Source organism: Phyllostomus discolor, chromosome 6 (genome assembly GCF_004126475.2).
Source record: "Phyllostomus discolor isolate MPI-MPIP mPhyDis1 chromosome 6, mPhyDis1.pri.v3, whole genome shotgun sequence".
Taxonomy (NCBI): domain Eukaryota; kingdom Metazoa; phylum Chordata; class Mammalia; order Chiroptera; family Phyllostomidae; genus Phyllostomus; species Phyllostomus discolor.
Genome location: NC_040908.2, coordinates 15,571,385 through 15,583,568, shown reverse-complemented (window position 1 = coordinate 15,583,568; position 12,184 = coordinate 15,571,385). Strand labels below are relative to the sequence as shown.

The 12,184-nt window shown below is 57.7% G+C and overlaps 1 protein-coding gene across 1 annotated transcript in view; it reads right to left on the bottom strand.

Moving 5' to 3' along the window:
• Window positions 1–12,184, bottom strand: part of PLB1 (phospholipase B1) — a 90,549-nt gene that overhangs the window by 68,784 nt on the left and 9,581 nt on the right. Inside the window, exons 6-12 of the mRNA XM_036029952.1 lie at window positions 11,685–11,764; window positions 10,692–10,767; window positions 9,799–9,903; window positions 8,674–8,730; window positions 4,088–4,159; window positions 3,204–3,278; window positions 1,392–1,455 (exon numbers count right to left, since the gene is read on the bottom strand). Of these exons, the coding sequence (XP_035885845.1) occupies window positions 1,392–1,455; window positions 3,204–3,278; window positions 4,088–4,159; window positions 8,674–8,730; window positions 9,799–9,903; window positions 10,692–10,767; window positions 11,685–11,764 (529 nt within the window). The remainder of the gene's footprint in view (window positions 1–1,391; window positions 1,456–3,203; window positions 3,279–4,087; window positions 4,160–8,673; window positions 8,731–9,798; window positions 9,904–10,691; window positions 10,768–11,684; window positions 11,765–12,184) is intronic.

Genomic DNA, 12,184 nt, shown 5'->3' with positions numbered 1-12,184 from the left:
TGTGTAGGGCCGAGACACGTGTGAGGGACAGGCTAATGGCAGCCCGGGCGTTTACGTGTTCTGCGAACACGCAGCAGAAGGAGGCAGCCTGAGGGCAAGGGTCTGCATCCCTGAAAGATTCCGGCTGGGTGCTGCGGCACCTCCACACTTAGTTTTTGATCCTGGAAGGCCCATGGGAGGCACTCGGCAAGCATCCGATCCATGAATGGACGAGCGAACAGATCAATGAACAAATGAGTCTCCCTCCAGGGCCCTAGCTCACTGCTGCAGAGACGCTCCTGGCTGCCGTCTTGTGATTCCGGCGAGTCCCCACGAGCGAGTGCCCGACCCTCCCCCCACTGCCGTGAGGGAGGCCCACCGCCATCGCTCCCAGACCAGCTGGCCTGGAGGAAGAGGCTCAGCCCTTAGGCAGCCCCCTTCTGACGCGGTCTCTGCCTGGAACGTTCCATGACTCTCTGCTTCATGGCCCAACACCAGTCGCTTTGGAAACACTGAGCAGCAGCAAAAACGGCGCATTCCTAAGGCACTGCACCCTCCCGTTCTGTGCGGGGCTGGAGGGCGCCGGGCAAGTGGCGCCGACAGGGAGTGGGGACTGGCTACAGTTGCTTCCAGCTTCGAGGCGGTTTTGCTTTCTGAGAGCAAATCCACCTCATCAAGGCTCAGAGGTAGGGACAATGACGTGAGCTGTCCCCTTGCGGAACATGGCCTGGTGCCCAGTTAATGCTCCATAAATGCTTGCTGATAGTGTTATCATATCTTGTATATCCTATGGCAGCGTACCGTATCATCCCCTGCTTCAGTTATCGAATACCCAAACACAGGCGTGAACTTACAAGTGTACAGGCACTGGCAGCTTTGGTTCCAGACCATGACAACAGGGGGCCACAATAGAGTGACTCATAACCTTTTTTGCTGATGGAGGAGGGTATTGCCTTCCATTTGTATTTTTTTAAAAAAGCAACATCGCCCTGGCTGGTGTATAGCTCAGTGGATTGAGCGTGGGCTGCGAATCAAAGTGTTGCAGGTTCGATTCCCAGTCAGGGCACATGCCTGGGTTGCAGGCCATGACCCCCAGCAACTGCACATTGATGTTTCTCCCTCTCTCTCTCTCTCTTTTTCTCCTTCCCTTCCCTCTCTAAAAAAATAAATAAAATCTTTTTTTAAAAGTTACATTAAATCAATATTCTTTGAAAAAAAAAAAAAAAAGCAACAGCCACGAAGCACAAAGAACCAGGCATGCCTGTGCACACAGAGCTATTTCCACTGCCCTCCAAAACCCTCTCAGTGACTCTCAGATTGTGCGGAAAGCCCTCGTCATCCCGTGGTTGCTTTTACTTTGGGGAGTTCAGGCCTCGAACGAGTTTAAAAACCCCTTGACACAGGCCCTGTACCTGAGGTGGGGATCCTGTCGGAGGGATCCTTGTCGAGGCACCTGATCTCCGCTCCATCTGTCACCTGGAATGAGACACGTGGAGAGATAAGGAGGAACGGAGCACGTGCAGTTGGGTGAGAAGCGGGGTCTCTACTTTGGAAAATCTCACGTAATACAGCAACCTAAGTGTCTTTTACCATCTCTCCCTCTCCTGCAGTGCTCACAGTTGGGTGTCCACAGCATCCTGTCCAGGTGCTCCCAACCCTGTCCCCCTCCCGGGTCCCTCTACCTCCGCCCCCGCCCAGGCCCCTGGTGCTTCCTGCCCGGAATACTGCGGTGTTCACAGCATCACCACCTTCAATCCCCTGGGCTTCCGCCCCAGCTGCTGAATCCATCCGGAGGAGTCCCTCTCCCTCTCAATACAGTAGAACTACGTCACTCCTCTGCCCAACTTCCCGGTGAAAGCAGGGATGTTTGTCTGTCTGGGGTACTGGCTGTTTCCCCGGAGTTAGTTGCTCTGACTCGGTGCTCCCTCACAACTCCATGGGAACTTGAATTACGGGACTTATTCCGCTGCGCAATAATCGCTGGTTGACTCCACCAGACTGAGTTCCTTAGGACAAGCAAGTATTTCATTGACATTTTTACCTCCTATGCCTGGTACCCATCCTTCCACCCACCATCTAGTCATTCAACAAATAGTGACTAGGTAGCGGCTCCGAGTGCCCGCCCTCACTGGCCTGGAGTCCTAGTGGCACAGAGCAGGTAGGCAATCAATGGCTGCATCCTGCAGGAGTGTATTGCTCCCTATGATCAGACGATAATAACAGTGGCACTCATCACAGCAGGCCGGACACTGCTGCAGGTGCTCTATACTTGTCACTTACTGTGATTTACTAACAACACCACGAGGCAGGACCGTGACTTTCGGCACTTCCCGTGTGGACATAAACAAGGCACAGGGAGAGTGAAGCACCTTGTCCCCTGACACACAGCCAGTGAGTGGAAGAGCGTGGATTTGAACCCAGGGCCAGCTCTCTCCCCTCCCGGTGCCATGTGACCCCCAGGTGTGTCCTCACTGCTGTCAGGAAGTGGGGGGCAAGCCGGTGAAGGAAAGTGTGTTTCACTCTGCATTTCTCGGGCTGCGTGGGGCAGGTCCAGGCCACCAGCGCTGCCTCCACCTGGGGTAGTGCTCACCCTCGTTTATACAACAAGGCGGCAGGGATGGCACTAGGCCGATTCGTCACAACCCATGTCAGTCCCCAGTCCTCGAAGAACAAGGACGCCAACCTGCGAGTGCCTCTGTCGGGGCAGTGCGGGTGCCCTATCTACTCTTAGCAGGAAGTATCAGGGAGAGCCACGAGATAAGCAAAAAGCAAGACGTGAGTAAGTGGAAGGTGGCCCCTGAGGTGTGGGCCAACCTCTGGGGACTTTTGGTCTCAGAAGTTGTCTGGTTTCGCCATATTTCTTGGCTTCTTCTTGACTTGCCCTGCAAACTAAGGCCTCAGTCGGGTTTACAGGGACTTTTCCGAGATTTGAGAAGGGCCTCCCGGCGGAATAGACAGGCCGCGGGCAGAGCCGAGCACCCAACACTCCCCATGAAGCCGTAGGGTGCCGGTTGCCAGGCTGGTCTCAGGACAGCGCCATAGGGCAGACCTGCTCTAAGTACCGAGGAGACAGCCACACGCCTGCTCTGTGGCCCACCCCAGCCAGGACATCCCGTGGGGGTTCCAGGACACAAGGAACCACATGGAAGCTTCCACTACTCAGCAAGGTGCATGGCCCCCTGGTGCACTCCCACATGCACCGACCACAGAAACCCTCTCCGTACCTCTGACTTCTCGTGGAGGTTTGTCAGCGTGGGCAGGTAGTCGCTGTTGCTATAGGTGAACAGATAGGGGTTTTCCTGCAGAGAAAAGTCAGGGGGTGTGAGCATGACCCAAAAATCTGGGCCCTTTCACCCTCAGGCTTCATCATCCAGCCATGCCTTTGACATTGGGACATTCACAGCATCATTCAGATGAAAGCCATTCTCTGGCTTCGCCTCTCTGTCCCACCCAGGGGTCCCCTGAAGGAGCCTGCTAATGCTTCAACATTTCCCCGGTGCAACAGTCCTCCTCTCTGGCTCTCTACCTGGAGGTGCATGCTGCCAGCGGGGTGCGTATATTTTCATGAAAGGACAACTTAATTGTAAGCTTCCTGGCAGCCAAGGGAAAGAGGGAAATAGGGTGAATGATATAGTTCTTATAGCCTAGTAACAAAAAACTTACAACTCATTGAGAAAGCCAGAACGTTGACTACCATTAAGGGGTAAAAGGAATTCTACTCATCGCTGTTATTTTCTCATCTGTTTATTCAGCAACTTTAATTATATCCCTGTTACAGATTTGGCACTTACTTAAGAAGTCCATCTTCACTTTTGGGACAGTTGGCGCCAGGTGAAATATGCTTTTTGTCCCTCCTGTGCCTCCACAGGTGTGGAAGGAGCCATCATTCTACTAAAACAGCTCACTTCTGCTACACGGTTAAATTTGATAAACCTTAGGCGTACCAAGTATGCAGAGCTGGGACCAGACCCAGAAAAACAGACCTAAGACTCTACAGTGGCTAATGTCTCAGCCAGACAAGCCCTCACTCCACGGCAAAGCCCCCCTGGTGACCCCGTTTCTCTCCTGGTTTGGTGACCGATGCCCTCCCCGCCCTGCCCCGGCCTACCTGAGACGGACACTTAGTCAGCCTTCTCTCATTGGCACGGAACGGCTCATCCTTCTGTCCCGCGGGCTGCATCTGTGAAAGAAGGCGACCTCCAGAACAGGCGCGTTGTGTGTGCACAGGTGGCAGCACTCCAGGCGCCACTGAGACAGACTCGTCGGTCCGATGTCTCTCCGAGTCTGACTGTGGACCGGCAGCCCCAGCGCCACCTGGGAACGCCCCAGCACCACCTGGGAACGCACCAGCGAGGCGGATTTCCAGCCCCCACCCCAACCTACTGCGTCGGAAACCCTGGGGTGCGGCCCAGCTCTGGGCACTCCAACGGGCCCTCCGCGGGAACCTGGCGCCCGCTCGAGCTGAGGCCCAGGGCACATGAGGAATCATGGATTCCTTGCCCATGTCCCCTGATGGCACGGGAGACACTGAACACCAGGGGGGCCGGGCTGGGACCAGGACATCGGGGTCCTCATGGCAACCGCACGTCTCTCAGTGGGTGCACGGCTTCCTGTGGCTATGGATTCAGGGATGAGAGGCGGCGGCACCAGCTCCGACACAGGCAGCCGCTGAAATGATAACCGAAGCCCATCTGACAGCCTGGACAGAAAGCGCACAGTGGGGCCGCAGGCGGAGGCATTGAAGGGGGGAGGGGAAATGAGGATGGTGAAGAACTCGACGTGGAGGCAAGTGTTTAAAAGCGCCTTCTGCTGTCTTTACATGCTCGTTCCGTGTCTGTAAACACTTAAAAGAAAAGGCAGCGGCCTTGAGACATCACAGGTTTCCTTCTGCACATTGAGCCCCCACCACTGGAGGAGATCTCTTTAACACCTCTGTGCGGGGGGTAAAAATTATCAGGAACTGTTGAGGAGAAGCAGGGAGGCTCACAGTTGCTGTCAGTGCTACTTCCCACAGCATCCGGGCTCCTACGATAATATCTCTGTCCCTTGTCATCCCTCCAGGGACCTTGATGGGGACACAAGAGACAGGAGGCTCCAGGATGGAGCACCGTGCCCGGCTCGGTCACCAGGCTCTGCCATCTCCTGTGAGGGTTTTAGAGCCCTGGGCAGTATCTTATCCCAGGATCTGCGCCCACTAAGCAAGAAGCAAGGAAAGAACTTTAGCCTTAGAGGAGTGGCAACCCTTCAGCTCAAGGGCTGGAGGAGGAGCTGAGGCCCCTTTTCCAGTTTTATTTTGACGGTGGACACTCCTAGAAAGGGGAGGGCCCGCCCAGAGTGGCCAGGCCTGCTCGCACAGGGAGTGCTGAGGGGGCCTGGGCTGGCGGCCAGGTGTCGATCTGGCCTGCTTCCTTCTCTCCAGTCTTTCAAAAACTTAATCAGTGATAGGGTCTGGAAAGAAGCATTGGAAGAGCCACATCTTCATGATTCTGGTAGATGAATGGATGTAGCAAGCCTATGTGTCAGGGATCTCAAAGAAGGAAAATTCATAAGCTTTCCCAGCAAGCCCATTTCCCTGATGTTCCTAAACATCATTCTTAGTCACCTGCGTCATCCCTCCTGCTTCCACTCGTCCCCTGCCCCCCCACGCTGGCCCTCGCCCTCGAGGGGACAGGGAGGGACCACCACCGTGTCCCTCCTCCTCCTGCCACCTGCAGGCACACGAACGCACACCTGCCCCAGGCACATCGGGGCTGGCGTCTTTAGTCGCTCACGTCTCCCCTGCACAGCTTCCCTGCCACCCTGACATGACCTGGAGTGTGGAGGAGGGGGGCGGCCTCAAACGGTCTCTCCGCGGAACATGTCCACCGGACCGGGAGCAGTGGCTGCCAGTTCCCACCCTGCCCCGCGGCTCCAGCCCCTGGCCCTGGGCTTGGCACAAGGTGGGGGTCAGCGGTGGCTGGGAGGACCTGGGAACTGAGTTCCCCGAAGGTAGGTTTCCTTAAAACTGCTTTGGGGGGTTTAAAGCTTATCAGAAAGTATCAAGGAGAAGGCAGAAAGGGCCTAGGGAATAGCTTATGTCCCCAACACGAGACCCTCCTCAGCTCTGTGCCGGGAGCCCAGCTTCAGTCTGGGGGTGCATCCTGCCGGGACGACGCCAGGCGTGTGGGGTTCCTGTCACTGACTGCTGGCCCTCAGAGCTCATGCACACGCTGGGGCTTGGCAGTGGGGGCCTGGAGGGCAGCAGACGCTGGTGTGGCCCCACACAGCCACCCTGCTCCCCAGAGTCCTGGGTGGGGGGCTGGGGGGAGGAGAGGGGCGTAGAACCTGGGCGCCCGTGGTCACGGCGGTTCTCCGGGGCCCACTCCGCTCCCCGCTCAGGCGGGGCTGTGTGTGTCTGCGAGCATGGGCACAGGCAAACACACCGGACTGTTAGCTCGGTGCTCTCTGTGACACTCAGAACGGCAGGGGCTCAAGGGGCAAAGGCAGACTCCTGCCCACCCCCCTGCCATGTCCCTGGGAGGACCCAAGAGGAACCCAAGCGTGAACCACTGCCAAGGCCCTGGGAGGCCAGCGGAGGGTTATTACACCGCTTTGGCAAGTAGACAGAATGGAGACCCGAAAAGGCCATGTGACTCACCTCAAAAAGCAAAACAAAACAAAACAAAACAAAACACACATCTGGGACGAGCCCTCCCTCTTTGCGGGCCTGGCCGCAGGAACCCTGAGAACTCTCCCCAGGAAACAGCTGGTGGTCGGGGGACAGGCCTGGGGAGAAAGGGGGAACTGCCCACCCAGAAAAGCCACCCCCGCCTCCTCGGAGCCCCTGTGACATCTCCTGTGTCCCGGCTCTTTAGCCTCGAGTGCGAGACCTTCCGTGCCCCCCTGAGCACCTGCGCACCCTTGTCCTTGCTCTCAGGTGGGTTATAGGACACTGCGGTGCCGGTTTGAAAGGACAGGACATCACCTGGGCTCAATAAAGGCAACTGTCACTGCTGCCACCACCCCTGCTGATGCTCAACAACAAGAAGAAGGGAGAAAGGGGGCGGAGGGTGGGATCCTCTCTCCCTCTTTGCTCTCCCCAGCTTCTGTCTGGCTCTCCAAGTGCTCCCTCTGTTCTCGGGGCCTCCTCACCTGTCTTATCAGACCAGCTTCTACGGCCTCCTGACAATAGTGTGTTTGGCTTCCTTTCCTCCATGGCCCGCACTCACAAAGGTCTCTTGCCTAGGAATGCCCACCCTGACCCTGTCTGGCACTCTCTACAAAGCCAGTTCAAATCCCACCACCATGGGGCTGCCCTGACCTCCGGCCCATATTGCGTTTGGGTGCACAGTCCAGCAAATCGCTGCTGGCTGAGTTCAAGTTTACTCTTGTTCCTCTGAGCTGCCTGACCCTTCCAGCTGTACCCTAGGCTCAGTGGAGGCGAAGGCCACTCGGGGTGTGTTTTGTACCTTCCTCAGACGGAGCACAGGACACACTGAGGGCTCCCTTCCATTGCCTGGGGTGGGGAGGTGACACGGGAGGGGCAGGAGATGGGCTTGGCTCAGCTGCAATCATCAGCCGCTCTCCCCCAGCAGGAGGGTGGCAAGAGGGTGGTAGGAGGGCGGCCCCGGCTGGACGGGCTGAGTTCCCTTCTTCTGCCCTTCCCAGGAGACCAGCAGCAAAGTGCTTTCCTGGCGGGAATATCCCACCCAAGGGCCCGACCTACTCACCAAGAAATCGAGTGCTTTCTTAAAGGAGAGTGTGAGTCCTTTGACTAGGGCTGCCTGAGGCCAGTCCCTGCCCCCTGTCCCACCCTGCTCTCTGGCTAACCCATGCTGAAACACAGCTGCTCCTTGTACCCAGTGGAGCACGGATTTGAAAAGACGGAGGAAAAGGGTTCTAAGCCAAGGAAGAAGAGAACCAAGCGCCTGCCACTGGCTGTCCAAAAACAGGGCGGCTTGGATGGGGAAAACGCACGGCGAGATCAGGTGTCTGTCTGGGGCCCTGGAAAAGCTCAGTTTTGACATTCCAGTCCATCCACCGACCGTCCCAGGTAGCCCTGGGGGGCCTTGGAGGGGTGGGCCAGACCTGTCACAGTGACGGGAAGAAGGGCCGGCCTGGGCCAAGCGCTTACTCGGGGCCTCAGTGAGCCGCACACCTGCCGGTGCTCGGGCCAGGTGTTACTATCTGGGCTTCGTGAAAACGGTAAATTCACACGACTTGTGAGAGCCAGCGTTAGGATTTGAACCCAGGTCTTCATCACTTGAAAGCCCGAGTTCATCCCAGGGACCAGCCTGGGCCTTGAAACCACGTGATGGCGCTCGAGTGGGACGTGACAGACAGTTGGCCTGGAATCACCCTGTGAGTCATTCCCCCGGCTCCCCCTCCAAGTGTAGTCTCCCCCTCAGACTCCGAGGCCACACCCCTGCCTCTGGGGGGAGTGGGACTGAAGCCCAGCGACCCCCGAGCACTGCGAGGGCTGCGGTGCAGCTCTGGGACGAGGAGGTGACACTCCCAGGTGGTCAGAGCTGGGCTGGCCCCAGATGCGGGGATGATGCCTGGTGGCCCAGAACCACCGTCCAGGGACCCTGCTGGAGCCCGCAGCCCCGCCCTCAGAGCGGCAGGCAGAGTGGGTGTGGCGGTGGCAGCCCCGCCCCTCCTGTAGGCCAGGTCCCCAGGCTGACCCTGCAGCCTCCCCGGTCCCCCGCAGCTCACCATGCTGTTCCAGAGATTCAAGGCGACTGTGGTGGCGTCCTGGAGCGGCCATTCCTCCTGAAAGAGAACCAGATTAGAGCCCCTGTGTGCCCCCAAACATGGGGTGCACCTGCCACACACTTTGAGGGTGTCCCTGGCAGAGATGGGGTGGCCCTGACCCATCCAGACTCTTTTCTCTCAGCCCCTTTCCACTCAGCAACAGCAGACACTTACAGGACCACTGTCCAGGGTCTGGGCTTGCAGGAATGGGTCAGACCCCCTCTCCCCCATTATCATGGGGTTCTCCCTAACTGAACTAAACAGAAGCAGCGGTGACAGGGGAGTGACTCATGTGTGGTCAAAGTGGAGGAGGACTGGAACTAATTTTCCTCCTTCTTCTCCTAAACCACTGTTAAACATCGAAAAAGTCCTGGAGAGGGCACGGTGACTGCAACAGGCAGGAGCCAGGAGCCTGGGGCAGGGGCTGTCCCAGACACGCAGTGCTGAAGGCTCAATGGTGTTCAGAGACCCTACAGAGCATGTGCTGAACCGCCACCACGCCCATGGTCTGGGCGCTCCTCTGGGCAAAGGGCATTGGCCAAGTGACCTGGGGGGAGGGGGGTAAGTCAACCCTCCCTTCCGGGGTTGGGGGGGGAGGGCTATAGAGAGCCAATGGATGGAGGAGGGTGACGTGCCCCCGCTCAAATTCCATCCTGAGTAGTCACAACAGCGAAGAGGTGCTGAGGGCCTCCCAAGTCCCCGACACCCATTTACTCATGCAATCTGATCCTCACCCTGGAGGGAGGGACTGTGGTAATGGCCCTGACTTCACAGAGGAGGACCCAAGGCACGGAGAGCTCTAGCAACTTGCCCCCAGGCACACAGGTCACTGCCCCAAGGTCACACAGCTGGCCCGTCTCAGAGCCGGCAGCCATCTGGCTCAGGCCCATGCTCCTGACCACTGGGCCACTCAACCTCCAGGAACCTCCTCACGGGGCTCCCCAGCCCCGTGGGAAAGAGTCCGGGAAGTGTGAGAGAAAACCGCAGTACCTTCCCCCTGAGAGTGCACACCCTGGGCTTGGGGAGTCCCGGCTGGGTGGGAGGGGGCGAGGGTGTGGACCAGGCTCCTACGGTCAGCTCACTCACCGAGCGTGGTGACAGGGCTGTCTCGTAGAAGAAGGGCTGGAACACCACGGCGAAGGACTCCTGCTTGTTGTACTTGCTGGAGGCCAGCAGACGCTCCCAGCTTTCCTGAAGGGGAGAGCAGAGACGCGCCCGGGAGCTCCAGCAAGGCACAGCCTGCCCCGTCCTCCAGCAGGGAGCTCCCAGCCACCCCTCTGTCACAGCCACCCACTGCGCGCAGTTCCGACCAGCACCCGATGTAGATCTGACATATGTTCCCGGGAGCTCAGGAAGCATACACCAGCGCGCACACTCTGTCCACGGGCTGAGGGTGTGCCGGCAACGGATGCGCCACTAACAGCACAAAACATGTCACCTCTGGAGTGAGAGAAGTGCCACACAGCTTCATACATAACTTTCTTCTTAAACAAAAGTCCTCATGTCAACATATGACAACAGGAACTGTGCTTTGAGCTGCGTGCTGACAGGGATGACGGCTTCCACTGAGCCATCCTCGCCCTCTTGGGGTCTCTTCTCTGAATCAGAAAGCACAGCTTTGGGGCCTCTGAGGCGCCCTTGGGCTGTCGTCTGGGGGCTTAGCCCAGCTTAGGGAGAATCAGCTCAGCAGTCACAGATGCAGCGATCAAAACCATTTCCAAACAAATCTGCCAAGTCCTTCGCTGTCTAAAGCACCACCCCTGCTCCCACCCCCAGCCTGCCGGAATCGACCTCCCCACTTTAGGCACCGGAAATCAAATTGTCGACGCCGGGCAGTGCACCGAAGACTGCTCTGTGGTTCCTTACTCCTCTGGAGAGGTCTTACAGTCGCAGACTCATGCCTTCATTGTGCCTATCACCCCTGTTCTCCCCCATGACCCCCGCCCCTGCAAGCCACCAGCCTCCCAGGGTGGGCTCACCTGGTAGGACCACTGTGCCACGAGCTTGGACAGCTTCGAGGTGTCCCCTGAGCATGTACAGGGCTCTGCCGCAGGGCTGTGGGTTAAAAGAAGCCAGAAAGGAGAGCATGGATGCAGCGGGGACTACGCAGGCCGCCCCATGGAGGAATGAGAGGGCTGGGGGGCCTCGGTGCTGCTCAGGGAGCGGGGAGGGGCTGGATGTCTCAGAGGGTGCAGGGAAAGGAAGCCCATCAACGTGGGAGAGAACAGAAGGCAAAGGCCCACCATGATCTGGTTGTCGTCTGTCCCTCCATCCGGGTGCAGAAGGGATGTGGGGACGCGCTCCCTCTCACTCCGCCTCCCCATACACCGGCCCCTGGCTGCCTCCACACCGGAAGCCCTCCTCCAACCCCTCCTCTGCCTGGTCTGCATGTCCCTGCTCTTCAACACCCTCCTCTCCTCTCAGTTCCGTCCTCTCCTCCCCGTTGCCCACAGCCCCAGTGGTCCCTCCCCTGGCCTTCGCCACATGATCTTCTTTTCTGGGTGCAAAGCCAGACATCTTAGGATTTGGGTTCAAGGAGTTTAAGTTCTGTGATACATTTCAGAACTACATGGGAATTCAGGTCAGTGAAGGTAAGATATATATATATATATATATATATATATATATATATATGCCACATTTTTTTTGTTTGTTTCCAATTTCCAGAAGTATCACTTCTTGGCTTATGGATACATTGCCAAACCTGCCTTTTAAACTCTCAGATCGTTCTGCTGGGGGCAGGCCATCTGCTTACATCACCCTGACTGCGTAGTTCACCCTCTGACTCAGTGGCCAGAACGCCACTCCAGCCACCAGCTGCGTGACCTCGTGCGTGTGGTGGCTTCATCTCTCTTGCCCCCCATCCTTAAATCTCTCCCAGGATCAACATGTGTGAAGTACCCTACCCACCCAGTGCCTGGCACACGGCATCCACCCCACACACGCTGGGTCCATTCCACTCCCCTTTTTACCTGAGCTGGGTCCCCTGGCGCCAGGGAGAGACCCCCACAACCTCGGAGAGGTCCACCAGGTTCACAAAGGCTTTAGGGACCTAAGAGAAAACCAGGGGGAAGAAGAACATTTGCAAAGTCACCATGGCTGCCCAGGGTCTTCCCTGGGGCCCTGGGCTGGAGGCCTGATTGGGGTCTGGTTGAGCAGGAGGCGCCTCTTTGGGAGAAGTTTGGTTGGGGATGGTCCAAAGCCCCCTTCCTTGCTGGTTATGCAGAAATGCGTCACTCACTGCTGCTTGTGGTGGTCGGGGCACCACCCTACCACAGTGACAACAAGGAGGGGGGACCATGATGGGCCCAACACAGAAGCTGCCCCCTGGGAGTCTCAGAAGCTGTGGCATTCGCTCTCCTGGTCACTCTAGGAAGGGAAGTCTCGAAAGCTCTCAGGGACCCTCCAGGTCATCCCTGCCCCAGTCTGGGCAGGAAAGGGTGGGGTTGTGAGTCCCCAGGGCGAAGTGTGC